The 24,910-nt window shown below is 46.5% G+C and overlaps 1 protein-coding gene across 1 annotated transcript in view; it reads left to right on the top strand.

The window, feature by feature from the left end:
- The window catches only part of LOC131580772 (uncharacterized), a 60,268-nt gene that overhangs the window by 21,331 nt on the left and 14,027 nt on the right, over nucleotides 1-24,910 (top strand). Inside the window, exon 4 of the mRNA XM_058842351.1 lies at nucleotides 5,649-5,706. Coding sequence (XP_058698334.1) covers nucleotides 5,649-5,706 — 58 coding nt within the window. The remainder of the gene's footprint in view (nucleotides 1-5,648; nucleotides 5,707-24,910) is intronic.

Here is a 24,910-nt window from a genome sequence, read left to right as displayed (position 1 = left end):
GAGATCTCCCTCTCCAGAAAAATTTGGGCGCCCGCCATCCGCGGAGCTCGGCACGCAAGTTTTGCCAGCAGAAAAACAACAAAAGAGCGGAAGTCGCGCGGCTCTGCCTTTACCGCACTCACAGGCACCGCCATCGCCGGCGCCGTGAGAGCCGCCTCTGCCTGCGCCCTCCGTGGAGCCTCCGCCGGCCCCTCCAGGACCGGCGCTGCGGGCACTGCTGCCAGCGGCTGCCGTGGAGCCTCTGCCGGTGCCCCGAGTACCTACCAGCGCGGCCGCGAAAAACCTTCTCTTCAGCCCCCCCCGCGCCCAGGGGGCGGGGGGGCGCCGCTGCCGCCGCCGTGGAGCCCGGGCAGACGCCCGAGCTGCGGCATCCAGCCGCCGAGAAACCCGATCACACAGAAGCGCCGCAGCCACCGGCAAAACTACCTCAGCGGCAGCAGCAGCAGCAGCGGCAAAAAGAAAACGAGAGAGAAAATGGAAAAAAAAAAAGAAAAAAACAAGTTCGGAGCGCCGCCGGAGCTGTCCGGGGCGCCCCTGCCCGCCGCCGCCGCCGCCGCCACAGGGGAGCCCGGGCAACCGGTCCAGTCGCGGCCGCCGGCCGGCCACGAAAACCCCGTAAAAGCCAAGCCCAAGCCCAGATCTGGAGCCGGGGCCGTGGCGAGCATTCCAACCCCCGCACCTATCCAAGGTGCCAGCCAAGAAGCAGCGGGGGAGGAGGGGGGAGTCCAGGCCCCCCTTTCGCTCGCGTGCGCGTGCCCTGTGAGCTCCTTTCTTCTGTGCCACCGGAAGCGGTGCGAAACTGCAGAGCCCGCGCGGACGCCCACCGCTTCCCCGCGCGTGCGCGCCTCACATGGAGCGAGCTGCGAGGGGCAGCGCGGAGCTGCGGGGCCCGCACAATACCCCCACTGCCCCGTGCTCGCCCGTGCTCCAGCGGGGAAGCGGCGGGGGGGAGGGGGAGCGAACTTCGCTCCCCTCCGCACCCGTCAGCGCGGCCCGCGCGCGCGGACCGTGCTACAGGCGCCGAGCCGGGTTCTGCCAGCCTTGTGCTGCCAGGTTCTTCTCCTGCGAACCCGAGCCGCCCCACGAGACGGTACCGGGGCTCGAGCAGTGCCCCGGCCGGCGCGCGTTCCCCCCCGCCTTGCGGAGGGTGAGCCACACCAAAGTCTTGCAATCCCTGCGAGACCCAAATTTCCTCACCTTGTACCTTTTTGAGCCTTGTGTTCACAGGAGCTGACAACCAGCCGCGAGAAAATAGTAACTTCGAGTTCCCTGAACCTCCCTGAATTCATGAACTACTGTTCTAACAGCAAAAGATGATCCTAGAACGAGTCTGCATCCTATCCATCCTTAGTGAACCTCCATAAACTTCCTCATTCAGCACAATCCAGTCAAAAAACCCGACGAACAACAACAGCAACCATGTAAACTTTATAAATCCCTCAAAAAGCCCTCAATTATATTTGAGGGAAAAATAAAAAAAAAAAAAATAAAAAAAAAAGGGGGATAAGAAGGGGGGATCAAAGCATCATAAATTGCATTGTGCATTGTTAATTGATTTGTGAAAAGTTTATAAATTTTGCATAGTAGAATTGAGTAGAGTTTTACTGAGTATAAATCTAAGCGTACTTAATGTGAGTTTTATCACTCTAGTGTTTTTTTAAGCCTTTCTATCGACATGTTAAGCTGTCAGTTTGAGCAGACTAACAATGTTTTGTATTAGTTCACTGAGTTAAGGATATTTGACTCAACCGTCAAATCCTTGCAAGGAAAACAATCTTTAAACATCAAAATCATAAACCAAAATTCCAAATTAGTATCCATTCCAATATCTAGTAAAAGAAACCACTTGTGCCGTGTTTGTTCTCCCTCCTGCAGGGCCCAGCAGGATGTTACAAACACTGTACATTTTTTTTTTTTTCCTAAACTGAAAGGGTGAATTATGGAGGCTAGCTTTGGAGCAGGCTGTAGGCCCATGGCCTGCCAGCCCTGCCTGAGAGCTAGCCTGGGAATTTCATGGGAGGATTCCAAACAATCCTCAAAGACAGAAAACAGCCTGCAGGTGCTGTTTGTCTGTTCTCTTGTTTTCCTTGCAGGAGAGGGTCAGGGGGGTGGTGAACCCCACTGACCAATGATGGTAATGTAGTACTTTACTAACCAATAAGAGTTTCTTTTCTATACTTTCCACGAACTAGTCTATATAACATAGCTGTAGCAATAAACTAGAGATTCTCTCCTATTCTGACTCCTTTGAGAGTCCTGTCGTTCTTTTCCTGCCGTTCCCAATTAGAACGACACTGAGGAAAACCAATCTGGGCTGCTGAAGAGTGGAAAGACATTGTCACTGAGGTAGAGAAGCTACCTGTGACAATCCGTCATGTAGATGCCTATGTCCCCAAGAGCAAAGCTAACGAGGAGCACCAAAACAGTAAACGGATAGATCAGGTTGCAAAGATAGAGGTGTCAAAGATAGATTTATATTGGCAATACCAGAGCAAGTTGTTCCTAGCTCAATGGGCTCATGATGCATCAGGTCATCAGGGTAGAGATGCCACCTATAAGCAGGCATGAGACCGAGGGGTGGATCTTACCATGGACAGCATTTCTCAGATTATCCATGACTGTAAAATGTGTGCTGCAATCAAGCAGGCCAAGGGAGTGAAACCCCTATGGTATGGTGGGCAATGGACCAAATATAAATATGAAGAGGCCTGGCAAATTGACTACATTACACTGCCTCAAACCTGCCAAGGCAAGCGCTATGTCCTCACAATGGTAGAAGCCACCACTGGATGGCTGGAAACCTACCCTGTGTCTCACACCACTGCCTGGAACACCACCCTGGGCCTTGAAAAGCAGGTCCTTTGGAGGCCTGGTATCCCTGAGAGGTTTGAGTCAGACAATGGGACTCATTTCAAGAATAACCTTATAAACACTTGGGCTAGGGAACATGGCATTGAGTGGGGTGTACCATATCCCCTACCATGCACCAGCAGCTGGGAAAGTGGAGAAGTACAATGGACTGTTAAAAACCACCATGAAAGCATGGGGTGGGGATCTATGGGTGGGAACAGCATCTAGCAAAGGCCACCTGGTTAGTTAACACCCTAGGTTCCACCAACCGAGCAGGCTCTACCCAATCTGAGCCCTTGCATACAGTAGATGGATACAAAGTTCCAGTGGTACTTGTCAGAGGTTTGTTAGGGAAGACAGCTTGGATCAAATATGCTTTAAACACAGACAAATCCATTTGTGGGGTTGTCTTTGCTCAGGGACCAGGTTGCACATGGTGGATAATACAGAAGGATGGAACAAAACAATGTATACCTGAGGGAAATCTAATTGCTTGGTGAGACCTATGAGTAAGTATCACTGCTGAATGTCACTACCCTTTTCTAATATATATTAGTTTTGGTAATAAGTTGAGATATGGGGATAAGGGTTGGAATGTCATGAGGTGACTTTGTGATGCTTGTTCCCCAATTGCCTTGTTTATGTTACATTTTAAGTTCTGCACCTTGAAGATTGGCTCCAAAAGTGAAGGTGGGGAAGAAGAAGTGTGCAGTTTGTGTTGAGAAAGAGCCCTCACTCCCACACATCTTGCCCCTGGACTGTATTGTCTGTGGCATGGACAGACAGCAAGACATAGCTCTCCTTTGCTGTTAGTTTTTTAGCTAGCTGAGGCAGGGAAGTTCCCCGGACTGTTTTTTTTCCCTTTTTGCTTTGATCTGTTCAGACCTACTCTGGATGAAAACCCAGAAAAACACCAGATGCTCATGCCTGTGGCCCATCAAGGCCTGGGCCTCGGCACTTTCCAGCGCCAGAGGGACTGATAAGAACCTGAGCAGGTTGACCTACACCCCACAACAAGGACTTTCCTGGATGTGCCGTCTCTCTGAACAGCAAGCGGTTTCATTTTTTAATATTATTCAATTTCTATTAAATAAACAGGTTTTTCCACTTTTCTCTAAGGAAATCTTTTCCTGAACCAGTTGGAGGAGGGGCTGCTTGAATTTGCTTCCTAGAGGGACCCCATTCGGAGGTTTTCTCCCAAATTTGCCCTAAACCAGGACACTTGGCAAGGAGTGGCAAGATGAGGAATGGTCTGGCCTCCTGTTCCAACCGCTAGACCTTGTGCATCTTCCACTCTCATGCAAGTTTCAGTAATTACATTAAGACCGAAGTGCCATCTTTTATTTCTAATCTAACTTCCCAGGGAAAGTGCTCTTACCACATATAAAAGGTAGGACTGTCTTACATCTCTGTAATCACATCACATTTCTGCAGTAAATGTGCTCTGATTTCATGGAATTATCCTTGTTTTGTGTTATCCATAAAAACTCCAAGTTTGGTTTGAGAACATCTGATACAAGACTTTCCCAGTGCATTTTCCAAGAAATAGGACTGTCAATTTCCACAGGAAAATCAAGGGCCAACCTTAGCTAATCCTAACACATGAATGATTGCATAAAGCATGTTTAAGTGTTTTTTATATTAGTGTGGATCTCAAGGAACTGCTACTTATTCAGATCTCAGTTCTCAGAAATTTTATTTAAAAAGTATGTTGTTCAGGAAGTTGCAGAGGAACATGTTTTATACTTCTCAGTGGTTTTTCAAAAGACATCTGTAAACAAAAATCAATTTTATAATACACAAATACATATGTACTATACCTTTTTATATATATGTAGCTGCAACATATGCTGGATAAACAGTTCAAAAAATATTCTTTTCAGTGAAAGTCCTTAAAAAATTTTAGGTAGGCTGAGATTATTTTTTGCAGATCATAGCTGTATGGTAATTACTGTTAGTCTTTTACCAGGTTTTACATATCATGTCTTTGTCAGGCACACATGCAAACCCCCATCTTTTTAATAAGAATTTCTTCCTCCAATTTAAAATTTTTTTTCAGCACAGTATTCTCAGTTTCCTCTCATTACTGTACTGGTAAAAAGCTGTTGCACATCTTTCCAGCAGTTCAATTCCAGCAGGAAGCACTGAAATTTCTGTATTGTAAATGTGCAGTACAGTTTGATCATGTTGTGTATGTTCTTCTGGTTTTGGTAAATTTTCATCAGAATGACATCATTAATCCTAACATTTAAGAATTTTGTTTTAATTTGACTTTTCAACTATTAATTTTTTTGAACTTACCTAAGAAGATGACAGATTTTATAACAAGAAGTTGCTATCTTTTTATTGTTCATAAAATATTTTTTTCAAGTATGGATGCTAGCTTTGGAGCAAGCTGCAGGCCCCATGGCCTGCCAGTCCTGCCTGAGAGCTAGCCTGGGAAATTTATGGGAGGATTCAAAACAATCCTTAGAGACAGAAAACAACTGTCAGGTGCTGTTTGTCTATCCTCTTGTTTTCCTTGCAGGAGAAAGTCAGGGGGTGGTGAACCCCACAGACCAATGATGGTAATGTAGCACTTTACTAACCAATACGAGTTTCTTTTCTGTACTTTCCACGAACCAGTCTATATAACATGGCTGTAGCAATAAACTAGAGATTCTCTCCTGTTCTGACTCCCTTGAGAGTCCTTGTCATTCTTTTCCGCCGTTCCTAATTAGAATGACATTCAAGTTTTCTTGAAGGCTTTTATAATCTGACATGCCATAATAATGTTCCCTACTCTTCTTTGATTCTAGCAGGTGAAAGAAGCAGCATTTACAGAAGAAGAAAAAGGAAAATCACTGAAGGAAATCAGTAAGTTGAATGAAGTAATACTGAAATTGGCTCTTATTACCAGACAGAAAGTGATAGTACTTGTGGTTTGGTGAGTTAGCTATTTTTTATGTTATTTTTTTACATAAGCTACTGATACAATTGCTAAAGAAAAAACAGTGAAAGGATCATAACATCCTGTGAACACAGATAGAGCTTACATTGTGTATATATTTTTGAGATATTTTTAGGAAGTGTCATCAATTTCTCAGAGATTAATAGTGTTACTTAATATGCTCATGGAGGCACATGGAGAGCACAAGTCAGCCTGTTAACAAATGCCAGCTATTTTGAGAAGCTTCTGTTAGGGAAATTTCTTGTCCTCATACATAAGGCCACAGTATCTCCAGTCTGTTTGTCCACAGTGCTTTTGGTCTTCTAGTGGCTTTGCTAGGCAGACGTGTTACCTGCATGAAAAATATGAGCTATAATATGAGCTGGTGCTGGGATTTGCCGCAGCGGTGGAGGTGGCAGGGGTGCCGCAACGACCTGGAAGAAGTGGTCTGCGGTTGGACTGCCTGGGGGCACAGGCATGTCCTCTGCCCGGAGAGTGATTTCAGCTCAGCGGAGGTCTGCAGGCAGTGTGGAAGAAGGAACTAGAGCGCTGTGTGGCATTCCGCAGAGAACTAGCCTTTATTAAAGCTGGGCCCTCAGCGAAGGGAGCCAGTGACAGCTGCTCTCCCAAACAGGGGAAATACTGGGGTATTTATAGGGGAGGAGAGGTGCAGGGGGAAACTGGGATACAGGTATCGGGGTGGAATGACAGGGGAGAACACCAATGGAGTGTAACAGTTTAACATAACTAAAAGATTTCTGGGAGTGACACTTTTCTCTCTCTGAGAGCAAAGTGCCTTGCTTCCAAGGGAGAGCCAGGCTCCCTGAATCAGCTGGTTTCCCAGCCCTCACAACTCCTCCTTCTTTACTTATTAAAAAGGTATCTCCCAGAGATTTGGCTAATAACTTCTTAAAACATGAAAACATACATAGGAAAATAATAATAATTAGGAAAACCCAAAAAATGTTTTTGAGGAGGGAGGCAACCCATCCTTTGAGTCCCCAGCTCCCAAAAAGGTCCTCAAGCCATTGGGGCTCCTTTTCAGTCCTGAGTTCCTGGACCCTGTGTTAGAGTCTCTGGATGCGGGCATGGATGCCTTCATTGTGGCTGGAGAGGTTAAAGCAGCACAGTCCATCAAACTCCTTGTCCATGGGCCATGTCCATGGGCCAGGAGCAGAAAGTTTATGGCAGCTCGGTTTTGTAGCATGGTGTGCCTAAAAGTCTCTTCATCGGTCAAGAGGTTGCTCAAGACAGAGGAGGTCAGGTTGGCCTGATTACTAAACCAACACTCCAGGTGAGAAAGCTCATCAAGGGCTTTAGCAGCAGCTACCCAAGGCAAAAATGCCGACATCACCACCCTCTTTGGGTATGACCAATCTTCAATTTGGCTATCACAATTTTCGTCTAATTGAGTGAGGTCTCTCTTTTGGCGGGCCAATTCATTCTTTTTCAACCAGTCATGCACTAGAGTTGAGTTTGGAGTGAGGATGGTAAGCTGTCCAAGCGTGCAAGGACCTCCCTGGAGTCGGGAAGGGATTCCTGCCCACACTCTATCCCCACAGATTAAGAACACTCCCCGGGGCAGCACTCTGGGATGAGAGGAGGCGGATTGTGTACTTCTGGTATAATTGCACCATTTGAACTGATTGTAAATTTTACTGTTGGGAGTCACATTTTTCTTTGATTTAATTGCCCTGTGGTATTCCGAGGCAGGCCATGCATTGCCTACTGGGCCATAATCAAAATTTTTGCAATAGGTAGCCTTGGAGGACCCCAAAAGGTCCAATTCCTGGGGTTCCTCTGGTGAATGGGGCAAGATCTTTGTCCACTCGTCCCAAATGTCTACTGGGTTGGGTTTTTCCCTGTGAAAGGGTATTCGTGGGGCTTCAAAGGAATCCCTACCAGGCAGGATGACAGAAGGTTGGTGGTGCTGCCCATGGACAAGCACGTGTGTTCTTGTTTGAGCGTCTTTGCGGGGGTGATCCACAGGTTCTCCTGGGGCTGTGCTACTAGCCAGGCATCCACAGCTGATGTTTTCAGGAGCATCCAGATGGTCGGGAACATCAGGAACTCAAGGATGGTTTTGCTCTCCATTTTCTGTAACAAAACATAAAAAGATCAGCTCTGACTTTGGTGGGGGGGGGGACTATTTTCTTTTTTCCCTTCCTCTCCTGTCTCCCCCCTCTTTCTAAAAAAAATAACTATAAGCAGGGAATGGGTTTTGGGGATGAAGTAGTTGGTTGCTGGTGGGGCTATTTTGTGCATAGGGGACACATGACCAGATACCAGCAGCAGCATTGAGGTGCATTTTGGTGTAAACTGGCAATTTGGGTTAGGTAATGAGGGTAAGAAGGGGAAGGAAGAGATGGAAAAGGGAGGGGGAGGGAGTTAAGGGAACTTGTGCAATGTCATGGTGTCGGGCTTGACGTTAGCTCTTGTCTTGTTGCAGTCCTGGTGGCAGGATGGTTTGACTTCTGTCTGGTTGGTGATTTGGTGGCAGGTTGGTTTGGTGGACTCCAACGACGTCTCCATTTCCAGGCTGCAGTGGTCTGTTGTTTTTCTGGACCTGTGTGGGTCTCAGGAGACTTTGAAATTTCTGAGTCTGGTGCAAGGAGTTGTAGGGCCTATATAAGGCTTTACATTTTTCCCTGGGAGCCACTTAGGTGCTGATGGTGTGGACACACAAACATACCCTCTCCCCCAGGTAATCAATGGGAAAGGTTCTGATGTCAGTTGCGATTCAGGATCCTTGATCAGCACCGGTGGCTTCTCGGTGAGTTTGGCATGGGTCAAATTGGAGAAGTGCCGTATTACAGGGGGGTCAGGCTCTGTAGGTGAACAATTTAGAAAATTCATGACATACAGAGCTTTACAGAGCCTCTCAATGGGAGGAATGATCTCTGTTCCTCCTCGCTGGTGATCAAGGACTCTTCAGGTTTTGGTGTGTCCTCGCCACAATTGATTGCCCTGTAGGAGAATGAGGTATGCCCATGGTGTACTTCACTCCCCACTGATCGAAAAAGTTTCTTAATTTGTGAGAGGTGTAAGTGGGTCCATTGTCTGTTTTAATTTGTTCCGGGACTCCCAGGGTAGCAAACGCAAGGAGAAAATGTCGGATGGTATGCTTAGCATTTTCTCCTGCATGGGCTGAGGCAAACACTGCACCAGAGAAGGTGTCCACTGAGATGTGTACATATTTAACTCTCCCAAAGGACGGGACGTGAGTGATGTAAGTTTGCCATATCTGGCAGCTGTTAAGTCATCGGGGGTTAACCCCGGAGTTAATGGTAGGTATTTGGAATGATTGGCAATTGGGACAGGTAGCAACTATTGCCCTAGTCTGGTCCCTGGGTAGTTTGAGCATTCTAGTCAGTGCAGGCACATTTTGGTGGAAGAACTGGTGGGACAATTTTGCTTGTGCGAAAATGTCCAGGACAATGGCTGCTCCAGCAGGCATGGCTAAGGTGTCTGCCCTCCTGTTTCTTTCAGCAATGGCACCTGGGAGGTCAGTGTGCACCCCCACATGCATGATGTAGTAAGGTTGCTTTCTGTGGGAGATAAGGTATATTAATTCAGAAAGCAATTTATACAATTTGGGGTTGGAGGCTTCCTTTAGAAGTGCATGTTCAGCCCTCATAGCTATTCTGGCAATGTAAGCCGAATCCGTGACCAGATTAAATGGTTCTGAGAATCTCTCAAAGGCTCAGACAAAAGCTGTTAATTCAGCAATCTGTGGTGATCCCTCAACCACTTGGACATCAGACTCCCACTTCTGTGTCCTGGGGTCCTTTCAAGTAATGACTGACTTGTGGGATTTCCCCAAGCCATCTGTAAAAACTGTCAGAGCCTTGAGCAGTGTTTTGCCCTGTAATAATTTGGGAACTAAATTAAATGTGGTTTTGAAAAGTCTGTGGCCAGGTGGATGTATAGAAATTTAGCCTGAATAGCTATCGAGAGCGAACTGAAGGCTCTCATTGGTTTGGAGCAAAGACTCCAAATCTCCAGTTGTCAATGGGAAGAAGATGCATGTGAACTCACAACCCACAAGAGTGCAGAGACGGACTCTAGCTCTTTTAATGAGTTCAGCCATGATTTCCTGCGGAGTGGTAATGGTCTTAGTAGGTTGGTTATGTATAAAGATCCACTCGATGATAAGGAGAGGATCCTTCAATGCAGTGTCCCATTGAAAAATGAGCGCGTGTAAGCGCGGGGCCTTACCCAGAATAACCAGTTGGAAGGGCAGGCCGGGCTCATAGTGGTGGGCTTGCCACGAAGACAGGGCCTCCTGGACCTTGGTGATGGATTCCCGGGCCTCCGGCGTGAGGGAGCGTGGCGAATCAAGGTCCTCGCTGCCGCAGAGCAGGTTGAAGAGGGGCGCAAGGACTTCCATCATTATCCCAAGCAGAGGACATAAGGACATACCCAGTTGATGGACCCGCAGAGCTGATGTAAGTCCCACAGGGTCTTGGGGTCATCTCTGATGGTCAGCTGCTGGGGTACGATGGTCTGCTCACAAATCTGGAGTCCCAGGTAGGTACAAGGGCAGGTGTGCTGGATCTTGTCTTCACGGATTTCAAACTCCGTGTCCTCAACTGTCTGGGTGGTTTCTCATAAAGTCCGGTGCAGATAGTCATCATCAGCAGCACAAACCAGGATGTCATCCATGTAATGGAGGATGATGGCATCCGGGAACAGGGCCCTCACAGGTGACAGGATGTGGGCTGCTTAGCATTGGCAGATGGTGGGCGAGTTTTTCATCCCTTGCGGGAGGACTAGCCAATGGTGCCTCCTTAAAGGCGCCTGGCTATTTGGGGAGGGAACCGAGAATGCAAACCTGGGGGAGTCTCGAGGATGGAGGGGTATGTGGAAAAAACAGTCCTTGATGTCAATGATGGCCAGCTTCCAGTCCCGAGGGAACATAGAAGGAGAGGGCATACCAAGCTGAAGGGGTCCCATGTCCTCGATGACATCGTTGATCTTCCTAAGGTGGTGGAGGAGTCTCCACCTGTCCTTGCCTTGTTTATGTAAAACAAAGACAGGGGAGTTCCAAGGGCTGTTGGACTCAGTGATGTGGCCCTTGGCAAGCTGCTCCTCCACGAGGGCTTCCAGTGCGCGCAATTTTGTCTCAGATAGGGGCCACTGATCAACCCACACTGGATGGTGTTGTTTCCAGGTGAGTTGAGGGATGGTAGGCTTGGCGCACTCCTCAGTGACTCCACTAAAAATCCCTGCTGGGAATCTGCAGAGAAGCCCCCCATTGGGACAAGAGATCCCTTCCCCAGAGGGTGATTGGTGCCGTGACCACAAATGGCCTGATGGTTGCCATTTCCCCCTCGGGTCCTTCAGTGACAACATTCCGCTTGCTCCTCATGGAAGCTGTCATCCCTCCAATTCCTGAAATCATGCCTGCCACAGGTTGTAACTCCCAACTGTCTGGCCACTTGGAGCGGGCGATGATGGTGACGTCCGCCCCTGTGTCTAACATGCCTGGGCGATTAATTCTTTCCCCGTAACAAAACAGGCGGCAGTCTATGATGGGTTTGCTGGAGCTCACAACCTGAGTCCACATAGTGCTGGGGTTGAGGGGAGCCTTTTCCGAGCAGTCACAGGGAAGTAAAAAGCCTTGTGCCACTGGAGTTTGCTCCTTTAAATAATAAGGAGGGTTTATGCAGGTCAGGGAGATGGAAATTTCATCTCCAGGGTATATAGTCTGAACCTCAGGAACAGTATGAATTTGTCCTGGAGAGTTGGTTGGATCCCCAAGTATTAAGATGTTGGAGGGACCGCCTGGTGGTCCATGTTTCCCTGTGGGGATTTTGTAAATACAGTCATCCTTCATATGTAAAGCAAGTCTAGTTACCAATTGGCACCAGGTTCCCATCTAAAGCGCTCCACCTGCTGGGTTTGAGGTTGGGGTCCCCGTGGAGGCAGGATGGTGCGTTTGGCAGGAGGGGTGGAGCGGTGCGGCATTTGATTTGATGTTGGAGCGCAGGGCCATTCAACGCTCTGCTTGAAGTTTCCCGAATGCCAATTCTGTCTGGGTAACCGTTGGTGGGAGTTGGTTGTATAAAATGTCTCTCCAGACAGTCCTTGAAGAAATGTCCAGGCTTGCCACAGTTTAAACAGCGATTTGTGTTGGGGTCTGCAGCATAAACTCCAGATATCCCCTCTGCCACTCCCTTAGCCACTGCAAGTGCCACTGTATTCTCACTTGAGGCAGAGGAGTGCTTGGTGCAGGCTTCAACCATTTGATCTATGGTTGGTTCAGGGTCAAGTGGAAGGGCCCGTAAGATTGCTTTGCACTCCGAATAAGCATTGGCCATTGTTATTTTTTACTAATAATTCCTTTTGCGCCTGAGGGCTCTCTATTTGCTTTTCAATGGCCACTTTTAACTTATCAATATACTTAATAAAGGACTCACTTGCCCCTTGTTTAATATTGGTGAAGCACTGCGTCAGCACTTTGTCATCAGGGGTGGTAAAAAGAGGTATCTTGGCAGCATTGGCAATATCCTGTGAGGCTGCTTCAGGCAGATCCCGGGACCGGTCTTGGGGCTTTTGGAAATCACCTTTTCCTGCTAATTGCTCCAAGGTTAAATTTGGTCAGTTGGCATCTTTAGCATAGACATCTGCCAATTGTTTTAGATGTTTTTTCCACTGCCTCTCCCACAGCATACATTCTGCTGGGGAGAGAAGGCAGTTCATGATATTTTTGATGTCATGTGGGACCATGACGTGGGCAGTGAAGGTGGCTTCCAACAAGTGTTTGAAAAAATGTAAGCCCCGGCCATGTTCTTCAGCAGCCTTACAATGTTCCTGCAACTCCCTATAATGAAGGGACTCCCATGCAGCAACTTGTGCCCCTGCCCTCTCTCTCCTCTGTATTACCGGAAAGGCAAGTATTTTCCGGGACTGAGCTGAGTTCCCTGCCCGTGTGGCTTCCCTCTGCACCTCAGCCCAGTGGTCTTCATATTCAGAATCTGAATAGGTAGATTCACTGTTCTCATCCCCTTGTGGAGATAGGGGGCGCTTGATGATAGCGCGGGGCCGGCTTGGGTCCCTAGTGTTGGCCTTTTTGTGATTGGGTGAGGAAGCCAAGATGGCCCCCCTCCAGCTGGAGCTGTCCTGACCTCCGGCCACGGTCCCGGGGTGTTGGGACCCTGCAGCGGGCGTGTCGTTGGGGGCAGGGCTCTGGTGTGAAGGGGCAGGACTGGGGTCTGCGATGGGGAGGGGTTTCCCAATGGATGGGGCAGGGCCCGACGCGGTTACACCTATCAACGCCATGGGAGGGGAGGAGGAACAGGATGCACCTGGAAAAGAAGGGGTTGGAGTGGGAAAGTGGCCATTTTGAGCTTCGAGGGTGGGAAAACCACAGAGTGAGTGGGACAAAATGGTGGGGCTGGCCACGTTGCCAGTGCCATCTGTGCTAACGTTAGGAACGGGGTGGGGATACAACCGGGTATGAGGGCATAGGGGAGAGGTTAGAGGAAAGACCCAAAGTGGCATGGCCAGTGCTGCCCTGGTAAGGGTAGAGAGACGGTGGGGGGGTGTCAGGGAGACGGCAGCAACCTTGTGCCTGGTGGCTACATCCATCCGCCAACTGCCCCTCAGATAGGGAAGAGGGTTTAGGGACACTTGGAGAGGTTGACGGGGATGGAGTTTTTAACTGGGCACCCGAAACTCCCTCAACCTTTTTCCCCTCTTTTTCCAATGAAAGGATAATATTTTGAAGCACAGGAAAAAATTTGGCAACAGAAAAATCCCCCCCGCTTGAACAGTATAGAACTTTCTCCCCACATTATCCCAAAAATTTCCCGATTTAACAGACTTAGAATCAACTTTAAAATGTTTAAAAACCCAATGAATAAACCTTTTTAACTCCCCTTTAGAAAACTTCAAATTTCCCGCTTTTAGGGTGCCCACAACTTGGACGTAAAAGTTCCTCTCAGGAGGGGTCAGTCTCGATCTTGAGAACTGATTTCCCATCCTTATTCACTCCCCACCCAGCAGTAAAATAGCAACGAAAATAAGAAAAGCCCAAAAACCCTTCACGGGATCAACTTACAATTTCTCTTCAGCAGATGCCGATGGGCAAAAAGAAAGCTGGTGGGCAGGTGGTCACCTGGCAGCCGGTCCTCAAGGGCTCCTCTTCCTTGCCCTGGATAGTAGGCGAGGGTCCCGGTCGCAGCCTCTCAGATCGCCTCTTGCTAAAACACAAGAAGGTCTCCTCGAGGGGTGGAAGCTCAGGTGGCAGGGGTGCTGTGACTACCCGGAAGCAATGGTCTGCGGTTGGACTGCCCGGGGGCACAGGCATGTCCTCTGCCTGGAGAGTGATTTCAGCTCAGTGGAGGTCTGCAGGCAGTGTGGAAGAAGGAACTAGAGCGCTGTGTGGCATTCCGCAGAGAACTAGCCTTTATTTTAATAAATAAAGGCAGGGCCCTTGGCGAAGGGAGCCAGTGACAGCCGCTCCCCGAACAGGGGAAATACTGGGGTATTTATAGGGAAGGAGAGGTGCAGGGGAAACTGGGATGCATGTATCGGGGTGGAATGGCAGGGGAGAGCCCCAATGGAGTGTAACAGTTTAACATAACTAACTCAAAGATTTCTGGGAGTGACACTTTTCTCCCTCTGAGAGCAAAGTGCCTTGCCTCCAAGGGAGAGCCAGGCTCTCTGAATCAGCTGGTTTCCTGGCCCCCACAGGGATTAATGTGCACACTGTACATCAATTGGCTTCTGTAAGATCCAGGTCTGTGAGGAAGGACCTGAAGGAAGGCTGTCATCCTGAATCACAGTCAGCACTTTAGGAGGAGACAGTGCCAAAGAATTGGTTTGCACCAGGAATTAATTTACATATAAATAAATAATATAAATATATAAATACTTATAAATAAATATCTACAAATAATTCTACATGTCTGGCATGTACTACCATTAACATTAATGAATCTCGGCAATGACCTCAACAAACAATGAAACTGTGTAAGAAATACTATTCAGCAGACTAGTACAATTCCCTGAACTCCAGCCTGTTTATTAGCAGGAGCTAAATACATAACCTGGTATTTTTTACACATTCAAAGATTGTGCAGGTGGGGCCCAGGCACAATTTATAAAACCACTACCTCTGTAAGAGGCTCTGCACATGAACAGTCTAGGCAATTACTCTGGGTAAAAGTACAGGAAAAGGATAACTTACTTCCTTGGTGGAAGGGACAATTTCTGGTATCATTATCCTTTCTCAGCAGTGAAAGTGAAAAGAAAACCAAGCTGGATCTACTACTCCCACCTGAAATCTCTGTTAGGTCCCTGTAATTCTATACAATTATTCAACACTGAGCTGCAGCACATCATAATAAATTACTGTTTCTCAGGTTTTTAGAAGTTCTCTGCCACAGGAGTCCACTATTACCAGACAAGAACTGCTTGGTTGCCCTTCATTTTTTTGGTTTTTCTCTGAAGTCTGAGAGAAACCTGCACTCTGATAACTTTGAATCCCATACCCTTCACTGCTCAGCTGCCTTTTTAGGTGTCAGATATTACCAGCAGCTAAGTGGTGGATATTTTTCTCAGAAAACAATTTCTCACACAACTTCAATTTTTCTATTCTTCAGAACTTGAAGATGCTTTGCGGGTTGGGCTTCTATCACACATACTCTGTTGACTAAAGTGTATATACACAGGCAATAGGGAAGGCTTTGTCTCCCCATATAAACACAGACCTCCTTGCTTACTCCTTAGACCTTTATAGGGTTTCCCAAATGAAGCCTGCCAGTTGCAGGTTACCACAGAAGGGCCTGAAGTTACAGACACTTTGCTGATGTCAAGATTCAGAAGCACTGTTTGAAGGAAGTTTTTAGGCACATCTTTCATTTTTTATGGAGGTTAGCACATTTGCATTTATGGCCACTTGTCACACATTTTTGCACTTACCTAATTTTCTTTCTTATCTTGTAAGTTAGCAGAAAGAAATGTAAGCATTGGAGTTATGAAAGTAACAGGACAAATACTGTTGATGTTATTTTTTTTAAAGAATTTACTTTTTTTTTCTTTTTTGCAAGAGCACTATAATCTCCTGAGAAACTCAAGGCTAAGTGCAGTTATAGCCCGATACAAATATGGCTAGAGCAGGTGAGTAAGCAGCTCTGGTGATGAGTTGTGCACTGTAACACATGCAGCAGTTATGCAAAATTTATATAAGGAAAATTCCCACACTCTATGGTTTCTCAGTTTTGATACAGATTTAGGCTTCATCTTTGCTTTTTCACCATGCCATATGTGAGAAAGATTAAAAGTCACAGTGATAATACCTCTGTAAAACATACACTGTCAAGTGAATTAGTATACACAGTATGCGCAGTGAAGTGGTAATTTATGTGGCACAGCAGGTCTACAGAATATCAATATAATCCTTATCAGCTTTTGCATGAAAAAAAACAGAATTTTCCAGACCTATTTAATATAAAAATATTACCCTGATGTCAAGGGGTGACTTTACCTTTAAGATAGCTTTGAGAGGTAAGGAAGTTGAAGCTACTGGTGGCTGATGGGAGTCTTTTCTCCTGACCAATTATCAGTCATTTCTAAGAATTGACAGCAGTTTTGACCATTGAAAAGTGAGATCAACTTGTGAACACCACCTTAAGATGTAAAGCCAGAGCCCTCTTGTTCTCTTTGGGTTTCCGGCTTCTGACAAGGTAACAAGGTTCTGTGTTGGCATCCTCCCCCCCTCCAGGCTGGACAAGGCTGCAGAAGGGCGGGGGTGTGAGGGAGGAGAAACAGAGCTGGCTAGCCTAGCTTAGTTTTCAGTTTCTGCTGCTGGACTGAAACTTGACACCATGAACACTTGCAGCTTTTCCAAGATTTTAATTGTTTTACTACTTAGATAAAACGTACATATTACTCCTTTTTCCCAGAGAGACAGAGAGAGAGATGAAGAAGACATCATAAAATCATCAAAAACAGTGAAGAAAAGAGTTAAGTTTTAGATAGGGAAGAGAGAATAAGGAGATGCTTTATAAGCTGAAATATTTTTCTGTTAAAGCTATGGAGATGGACAATAGTGTTCTGAAAAAAACTCCTTTAATTCATGACAGAGGATATTGGGAGGAATAGAGTGTTCAAAGTGTGGCTTTTGAGCAAAAGGTAGAGTAATTGTGATACAGTGAGGTACTGGAACAGAGTGAGGTGAAGATTTGAGGTTGCTTGAGGCAATGAGAAAACTGTTTTTCCAGAGAAGCTCACAGAGACAGATGAAGAGAACTTTTGCCTTTGAATAACTCATCCTTAAAAATGACATCCCTAGACTCATTGACCCATACACATCTCAGAGTGATGTGAAATGGGAAGAGTGAACTGATGGCAGGATTTCCGGGCAGCTGGCATCAGAGAAATGGAAAACTATAACAGAAATAGTTTTCTTGTGAAAAACTCCATAGATTAGCAGAATAAGACTTCTGTTTCTCTACAAAGGCTGATGAAAAGACTCTAGCAAGAATTGGGACTGTTTTAAACACCAAAGTTCCAAAGTTTTTTGTCTCTATGTTGTCATGTGAACAAGGGAATGGTGGGTAGTGGGGGATAAAAGGGTTTTCTGGGAGTTTATTCTGGTGTTCTTATTCTTGCAGTTTTGTTAATAAACTTTCTTTATTCCTTTTAAGTTTTAAGCCTGTTTTGCTCTTGTTCTAATCCATATCTCAGAGCAAGAAATAAGTAAGTTTTCTAGTAATTTTTTAGTTACTGCTTTAAAACCACAACATTTATTTGGTGTGTTGGCGGGGAAACGAAATTGGCAAATCTAAAGCGCTACGCCTAAGATACATAAAAGTACAAAAACTAGCCTTTCTTTCAATTCTGTCATTAAATCTTAGCTCAATACTAATGAAATTATCAAATCCATGTTTCTTAGGAGACAGCTTCCTTGGTACCAGTTCAATTTCACTCCCCACCCCAAACCAGGAGAAGGGATACCCCTGTCATCCTACTGACTATCTACCAAGCTGAGCTCACCATTTTAACAATGCCATTTGAAGCCTGTTACTCAATTCAAATGTTGCAGGGCAGGGACAAGAAGGCAACAAACAGCCCAGACACTGTTTCCTGGCACACAGAAAGAGTAAGCACAATGCCTTTGCATTCCTGTGATCCTTTATGTAGTCACACACAGTTAAAATTGTCTGAAATGCAATTTAAAAATTAATATTTATTTTGAGAAGTTTAGAAGTGAAAGGAAACCCTGCTCCCATCAGGAACCTAACAGCCAGGAAGGTGTTCTGCTGAGCCTGGTGAAAAACAAGATCATTGCTTCTCCTCACACAGGCACTGTACATGTTGACAGGTAGCAAAAGGATTCTACACGTGCATGGTGTTAGGCAGATGTCTTCAGCTCTCTCTTAAAAACTACAGATCACATTCTAAAAAGTATTGCTGCAGTAGGGCTGCTGCTCTTATTTTAGAATCTCAGCAGAATTTTTTGCACTTTTAATTGAAAAGATATTATGGGGTTATGCATTTATATACCACAAGAGAACCCCTGGATGTAGTTTTGAAATGGTTCTCAAATACTAAGTTGTCTCATTAGGGACTTTTAGATTTGGGTTCTTTTTCCCTTTGAACTGAAGATTGACGAGAGGGAGGCTAGTTTTCTCTTGTTCGGTCTCAGTTGTTTATTTTTTTCTTATCACCATTACAAGGTACAAAGAGCTATGTGCACTATGATAGAAAAGGGGTAAAATGGCTAACAAAGATCTTCTTCAAGGTCTTTTATATGTCCATTTACCCAATTAACAGGTGCCAACTAAATTATTTTTCTTAGTGACCCAATGACCCAACACCTGTGTGCTGCACTGTGACATTTTCTACCCAATCACTTACTACTACCCAAACACCCCTAGGAGAAGAACATGAAGAAGAAAGAAGAAGGACAAGAGACAACACCCTAAATCCTCCTTGTCTCCTGTTCTCTAAACTACTTTTTCACCCAGTGATTTAAGAAACTTTCTAATCTACACATTTACACTTTTCCTATCTAACTTTAGCATTTGTTCTCATGTATCACCATAAAAACATGCTCATGAATTTCATATTATATGAAATTCAGTGTTACCTTGAATCCTAGAACTAAATATTAGAAACAAGGGCACACACTCTGTATCTCAGACTCCAACACTAAGTTGTGTAATTACAACAATTCACAAATTTTTCACAAATGTTTATAATTGAAGCTATTTCAATCTCTTTTACTGCTTCTCTGGGTTAATATGAAGTGAATCATCTTTTGTCAGTAATCCCTCACAGGTCTTTATATTTGTCTTATTCATTATATTTCATGTCTATAAGATACTAATAGTCTAAGGAGTAATTGCATTGCTCAATGAAAAAAGCAAAAGTAATAAGGAATTTAAGCTCAAAATTTGTAAACCTGCGACATGGAAAAAGCTCATACCATATCTCATTAAAATATAGCAATTATACCTAAGAAAAACGAATAGTTGTTTCAGTTCTACAGAAAGAATGTTGGTAACTTTTTGAATCTTGTTGTATTGCATTATGTTACATGGTTTCTCACTGTTGCCCTCTCTCTGATCTGTGGTTGTGTTGGTTCCTTCCCCCTCACTCCTCCCCTCCAGTTTCTCCCCATTGGCTGTAACCTGCCTTTCCCTGCCCCCCTTTCCCTCTGTTCAAAAGTTCAGTTCAAGCAATTCTTGGTCCTTTTTCTCCCCTGAAACTGTTCTGGGGCTAAACTGAGGGACACAGTCCCAGGAAGAAGGACTCTCCTTTGTCTTTTATCTTTTGTCCTTACTAAATCCCCTCTCCCCTGGTGGACTGCAGCTACTCGGGCGACTTCCTGGGGGTGAGAGCAGTAGGATATTAGCAGTTGACATCCAGCGTGCAGGCTTCTCAGAGCCCCCACGGAAAGCTGCAGATCCCCTGTGGATTTTACAAGCCTTGGATTCGTCAGCTACCTTGGAGCTACAAGCTGTTTTTTGCACAGCCAAAGCTTACAAGGGTGGCTTCTAAGGCTTTTAAGCCCAGAAGAGTTGACTCCAGGACACAGAAGAGGACTTCTTACACAGCCCGAGACAGCCAGGGACACAGGAGACAGTGAGTGTGTCCACAACACGTGGGCTGGGTGGGCACAGCACGCAGGTGGGTGCGCTGCATGGCATGAGCCAGCTTTTCAGTGCGCAGTTTCCCGGCACCACGGTGCAGCACGTCCATTTTTGGTGGCATGCGAGTGGCGCAGAGCCACGTGGTTTCTGGTGGCTCAGCGCCGCACAGGACAGCCATGTGACACAGGCGCGTGCGGGTGTTGCGTGATGTCACGGCACCCGAGAGCTGGTGTTTCCCAGCTCTGCCACATGGCAGCCGTGTGTTTTTTGTTTCTTTCTCGGCGCTGTGGTGCACAGCCACATGGTTTCTGGCAGTCCCTGGCTTGGCGGGAGGGGTAGCAGCGCTCCCCGCCATGGCTTTTGCCACATGTTTTTAGCAGCTCAGCAGAAGTGGCTGCAGCTGAGTTTAAACGAACTGCGGGTTCTCTGGCAAGCAGTTGGTTCTGTATCCCGGTGTGTGGGGAGGGGAGCTGAACTGAGAGAAGCCTGCCAGTGCTGGCTGTCTTGTTTTTGCTGTGAAAGAAGGCAGACTGCTTGTGCAGATAGCTTTTAACATCAAAATGGGCTTATGTCTGTCTACACACAAAAAGAGTTTGAACTCCAAGTTCGGGAGATTTTAAGTAGTACAAATGTTAAGATTTCTAGAACTAAGTTGAAACAGTTTGTCTGTTGGCTGTGCCTGTTGGGAAGGTAGAATTAGAAAGAAATTATAAATATGAATCTTTAGCCAGAAAGGCTAAGGAAGAAATACAAATGAAAGCACGGTTTGAATAATTCAAAGAAACCGGGCTGGTATGCCAGAACACATTCTTTCCTGCCATAAAACCAAGCTGAGACCCCTCTTTCTAGCCTTACAAGGAAAGGTCTGAAGGACCCTGAGATAACTAAAAATATGCAAAAATAGCGATTTCTATAGGTTGCACACAAATGTTACTGTATTAGTATACTTAGAAAGATTGGTTAGTGAAGGAATAGAATATTCAATGTATAGGTTATATAAGTAATTGTAAAAGAGAGTTCACTCTCTTGGTCTCTCTTGCTACTCTGTTACTACGTTCTCTTGCTGCTCTTTCCTGCTCTTCTTTATCTCTCTTTTTCCCCGCCTCTCTCTCTTCTGTTCTGTTACTCTCTTTCTTAGCAATCTTAAGTCTTAAACTCATGTATTCATATTTTACCCCTCTTGTATTATTCCCTCCGAGCCCGCTTTGAGCTCTATCTGCTGGCTCCTAGCAGTCTCTCCCTCTCTCCCTCTCTCTCTCTCTCTCTCTCTCTGTCTCTCTCTCTCTCTCTCTCTGTCTCTCTCTGTCTCTCTGTCTCTCTGTCTCTGTCTCTCTCTCTCTCTCTCTCTCTCTCTCTCTCTCTCTCTCTCTCTCCCATGCCCTGAAATAAACTTCTAACACCTAACTTGATTATAGAGGTCTTTGCCGTGTCTCAGACCGTCCACCCCAGAAAGCATCTCCTACATGTGCCGACACTTTTCACAGCTTGACCTGCTAGATGTGAATTCTGTCTCTTCTTGGGACAAGATCAGAAACTTGTTAACCCTTAAAGTAGAACAGGGAGTCAAAGTTGCTTCAAAATTTCTTCCGTTGTTTCTTTTAATTCGGAAAGAGCTGGTTAACAGGGAAGTGAAGGGACAGTCACAGCAGTTTCCCTCGGTTTCCCCTAACCCTTCTTCTAAACTCTCTGCTCCTGAGCTGAAGGAGATACATGGAGCAGCCCGAAAAACGCAGGAAACCTGTCTTGGCTGTAGCTCTCCTGGCTCTATATGTCTCTTTCAGCCCCCTGTCTCTGGTAGTTGTGCGCAGACTAGCAGAGATCTCTCCCTGCCCCCTTTTACCCCAGTTGTTACTCCTCAGTTAAAGTGTTCTGTTAGTTCTGAAAGTGGTGACCCCCCCCATCCCCATGTGGCTGGGGTCCAAGATGGCACTGGCCATGTGCCAGCTGGCCACATGGTGGGATCCCCATCTTACCCTCCTTCTCCTTCCCATAATACCTTCTGCCCACCTTACCCTGCCCACAACCCCTTCTTTCCCTCGGACATCCCTCCCTGCTCCACCATGTTCCCGCACTGCATGATGTCACCCTGTGACCCCACCCCCAGGTGTTGCAGTCCTGGTTCCCATGGTGACCCCACCCCCTTTCCAGTCCATGGTTCCCATGTCCCCTCCCCCTGTTCCCACAGAGGGGGTGGGGGTGGGAGGGATGGCTCTGCCCCCTGTTCCCACGGGGTAGGAGGCGGGTCCCCACCCTGTTCCCACGGCATGGGGGACCAGGGGTTTTTTGGCCCTGCCCCCTGGTGGGGGAGGTGAACCCCCACCCAACTCCTGCTGGGGTGCGGGGGGGATGGATCCCCATCCAGCTCCCGCTGGGGTGGGGCTGGGCCCCTCCCCAGACCTGGTGGTGGGGTAGGACCCCCCCGGCCCCTGTGGGGGTGGGGGTGGGTGGAGGAACCCAGGGAATAAAGACCCTGGGGATGATGAAGATATGCTATCAACTGTTCCTGTAAGAGATATTGGTAAAAGAAGGATTAATAGACATTATCAACCTTTCTCTTACCAAAATAGAAAAGAAATTTGCAAAGTCCAAAGAGAATTTGGTGGAAATAGTGAAGTCCTTAAAGAAATTGTGAGAACTACTTTAACATCTTATGAGTTAGTTCCAGCTGATCTTAGGGACCTCTTCAAGTGTCTCCTACCCCCCTCAGAGTTTGATCTTTGGGAAAACTCATGGAAAAGGTCCTTAAAAAAGACCTTGAGCTCCTGGTTGAGCTCAAGCAAAGCACCCAGGATGCAAAAGATTCAGAGGATAATGAAATAATTTTGGAACATCTATGTGGTGAGGGGGTGTGGGCTAAACCTGAAGACCAGGCTCGGGTACTAACAAAATCCATTTTAGATAAAATCTGTGGTGTGGCAGAAAAGGTTTTTAACCATTTGCCAACAGTTGAAACCCAAGGTAGCTATCTTAATATTAAACAGTTTCCATCAGGAAGTTTTTTGCAGTTTGTCAACTGGCTTCAAGTACAAATACAAAGGCAAGTGGAAGGACCAGTGGCTCAGGCAGAACTGATTAAAGAGATGCCTCAAAGGAATACCAACAAGGCCTGCCATAGGGTGATCCTGGGACTGCCCATTGATCCTCCACCCACTATAGCGGAGATGATAGAGGCATGTGCCAAGAAGGCAGATCTGTATGGTGCACAAGACAGGAGGTCAGGACTGACAAACCCAAGGACTGTAGCAGCAGCAACACTAGGAATGAAAAAGATGTCATCAGGGAAGCTCCAGGATATCATCTGCTTCCAGTGCAAAAGGCCAGGACACTTTGCCAGAGACTGTCCTCAAAGCCAGCACCAAAAGAAATACCAAAACGAAGCAGTAGCCAACCAACAAAAGAACTGGAACTAGAGCACAGCCCCGCCCAGCTCAATAATATAAATGCAGCTGGCTCTAGAATGAGAAAAACCTCTCTTTTAATTGATAAGGGGGAGGAATGGAAGCGGGGTGCGGGACTGCAAAAAAAGGCAGTTGTGAGAAACACATGCCTAACAATGTCTGGCAGCCTCATAAGCAATCCAGGCTTGTAACTGCCAAAGCTTTTCTTTTCAGATCTACTCATTGGACAGTCATTGGAGTGGACCTGCAGGACAATTCACAAGACATGGCAGGACTGGATAGTATTTTGTTATTGGGGACACAGCACTCACACCCATAGAGATTGAGGTGGCTCCCATGACAATTAAGGGAGACCTAACACACCTTGTTCTCCTGGCATATTGTCCTCAGTCACCCTTCTATTTGGCCAAGAGACAAATCATTGCTCAAGTCATCCCCATTCCAGCAGAGGTTCCAGTAGATGACAAAACACCTGGTGTCTTCTGGGCAGAAGTGGTTGGCGACAACAAACCTATCATGGGATGCATCCTGACCCACGGATCAGATCATCTCCATGTAGAAGGGTTGGTTGACATGGGGACAGATGTGACTATCATATCTGAAAGGGTGTGGCTTTCACACTGGGACTTGCAACCCGTGGCTGGCAAAATCCAAGGTGTAGGAGGGGTAAAATTGGCAAAGATTTCTAAGAGGGGCTAGACGGGAAATTGGCCAGTGTCTGTCCGTTTGTCACTGACTACAAGTGCCCCCTGTGGGGGAGAGACACCATGTCCCAGTGGGGAGTCAAACTAATTGTCCCTGAGACTCCCCAGGATTTTTAGAAGCGGCCGCTGTGGAGCGCCCTACCCAAAAATTAACATGGCTGGATGATAATCCAGTCTGCGTAAATCAGTGGCCACTCAGTAAAGAAAAGGCACTCGAAGAACTTGTGGAGGAACAATTAGCCAAGGGCCACATAGAAGAAACAACTAGACCTTGGAATTCCCCAGTCTTTGTAATAAAGAAGCCAAGGAAGGATAAGTGGCGCCTCCTTCAGGATCTGAGGGAGATAAACAAAGTAATTGAGGACATGGGGTCACTCCAACCTGGGATGCCCTCCCTGACAATGCTCACACAAAATTGGAAATTGGCGGTCCTAGACATCAAAGACTGTTTCTTCCAAATTCCCCTACACCCAGCAGATGCACCATGGTTTGCTTTCTCAGTTCCTACGGTCAACCGAGAGGCCCCAGTGAAATGGTACCACTGGAAGGTTCTACCTCAGGGAATAAAATGCTGTCCTTCCATCTGCCAGTGGTATGTAGCTTCATTGTTGTCCCCAGTATGCATTTAAAGAAGAGAAGCCATCATCTTACACTACATGGATGATGTGCTTGTGTGCTGCCCCAATGACACTATACTCCAACACACACTTGACCTAATGGTTAAAGTTTTAACCTCTGCTGGATTCCAACTGCAAGAGGACAAAGTTCAAAGGATGCCATCTTGGAAGTACCTGGGCTTGGAGATCACTGCACGGGCTGTTGTTCCACAGAAATTGTAAATTGTTAGTAACTCCAAAACCCTAGCAGATCTGCATTCCCAGTGTGGGTCTTTGACCTGGGTCAGACCCTGGCTAGGTCTCA

This window comes from Poecile atricapillus, chromosome 7 (genome assembly GCF_030490865.1).
Source record: "Poecile atricapillus isolate bPoeAtr1 chromosome 7, bPoeAtr1.hap1, whole genome shotgun sequence".
Lineage (NCBI taxonomy): Eukaryota > Metazoa > Chordata > Aves > Passeriformes > Paridae > Poecile > Poecile atricapillus.
Note: the sequence above shows the minus strand (reverse complement) of the source record. Positions and strands in the feature narration are given on the sequence as shown.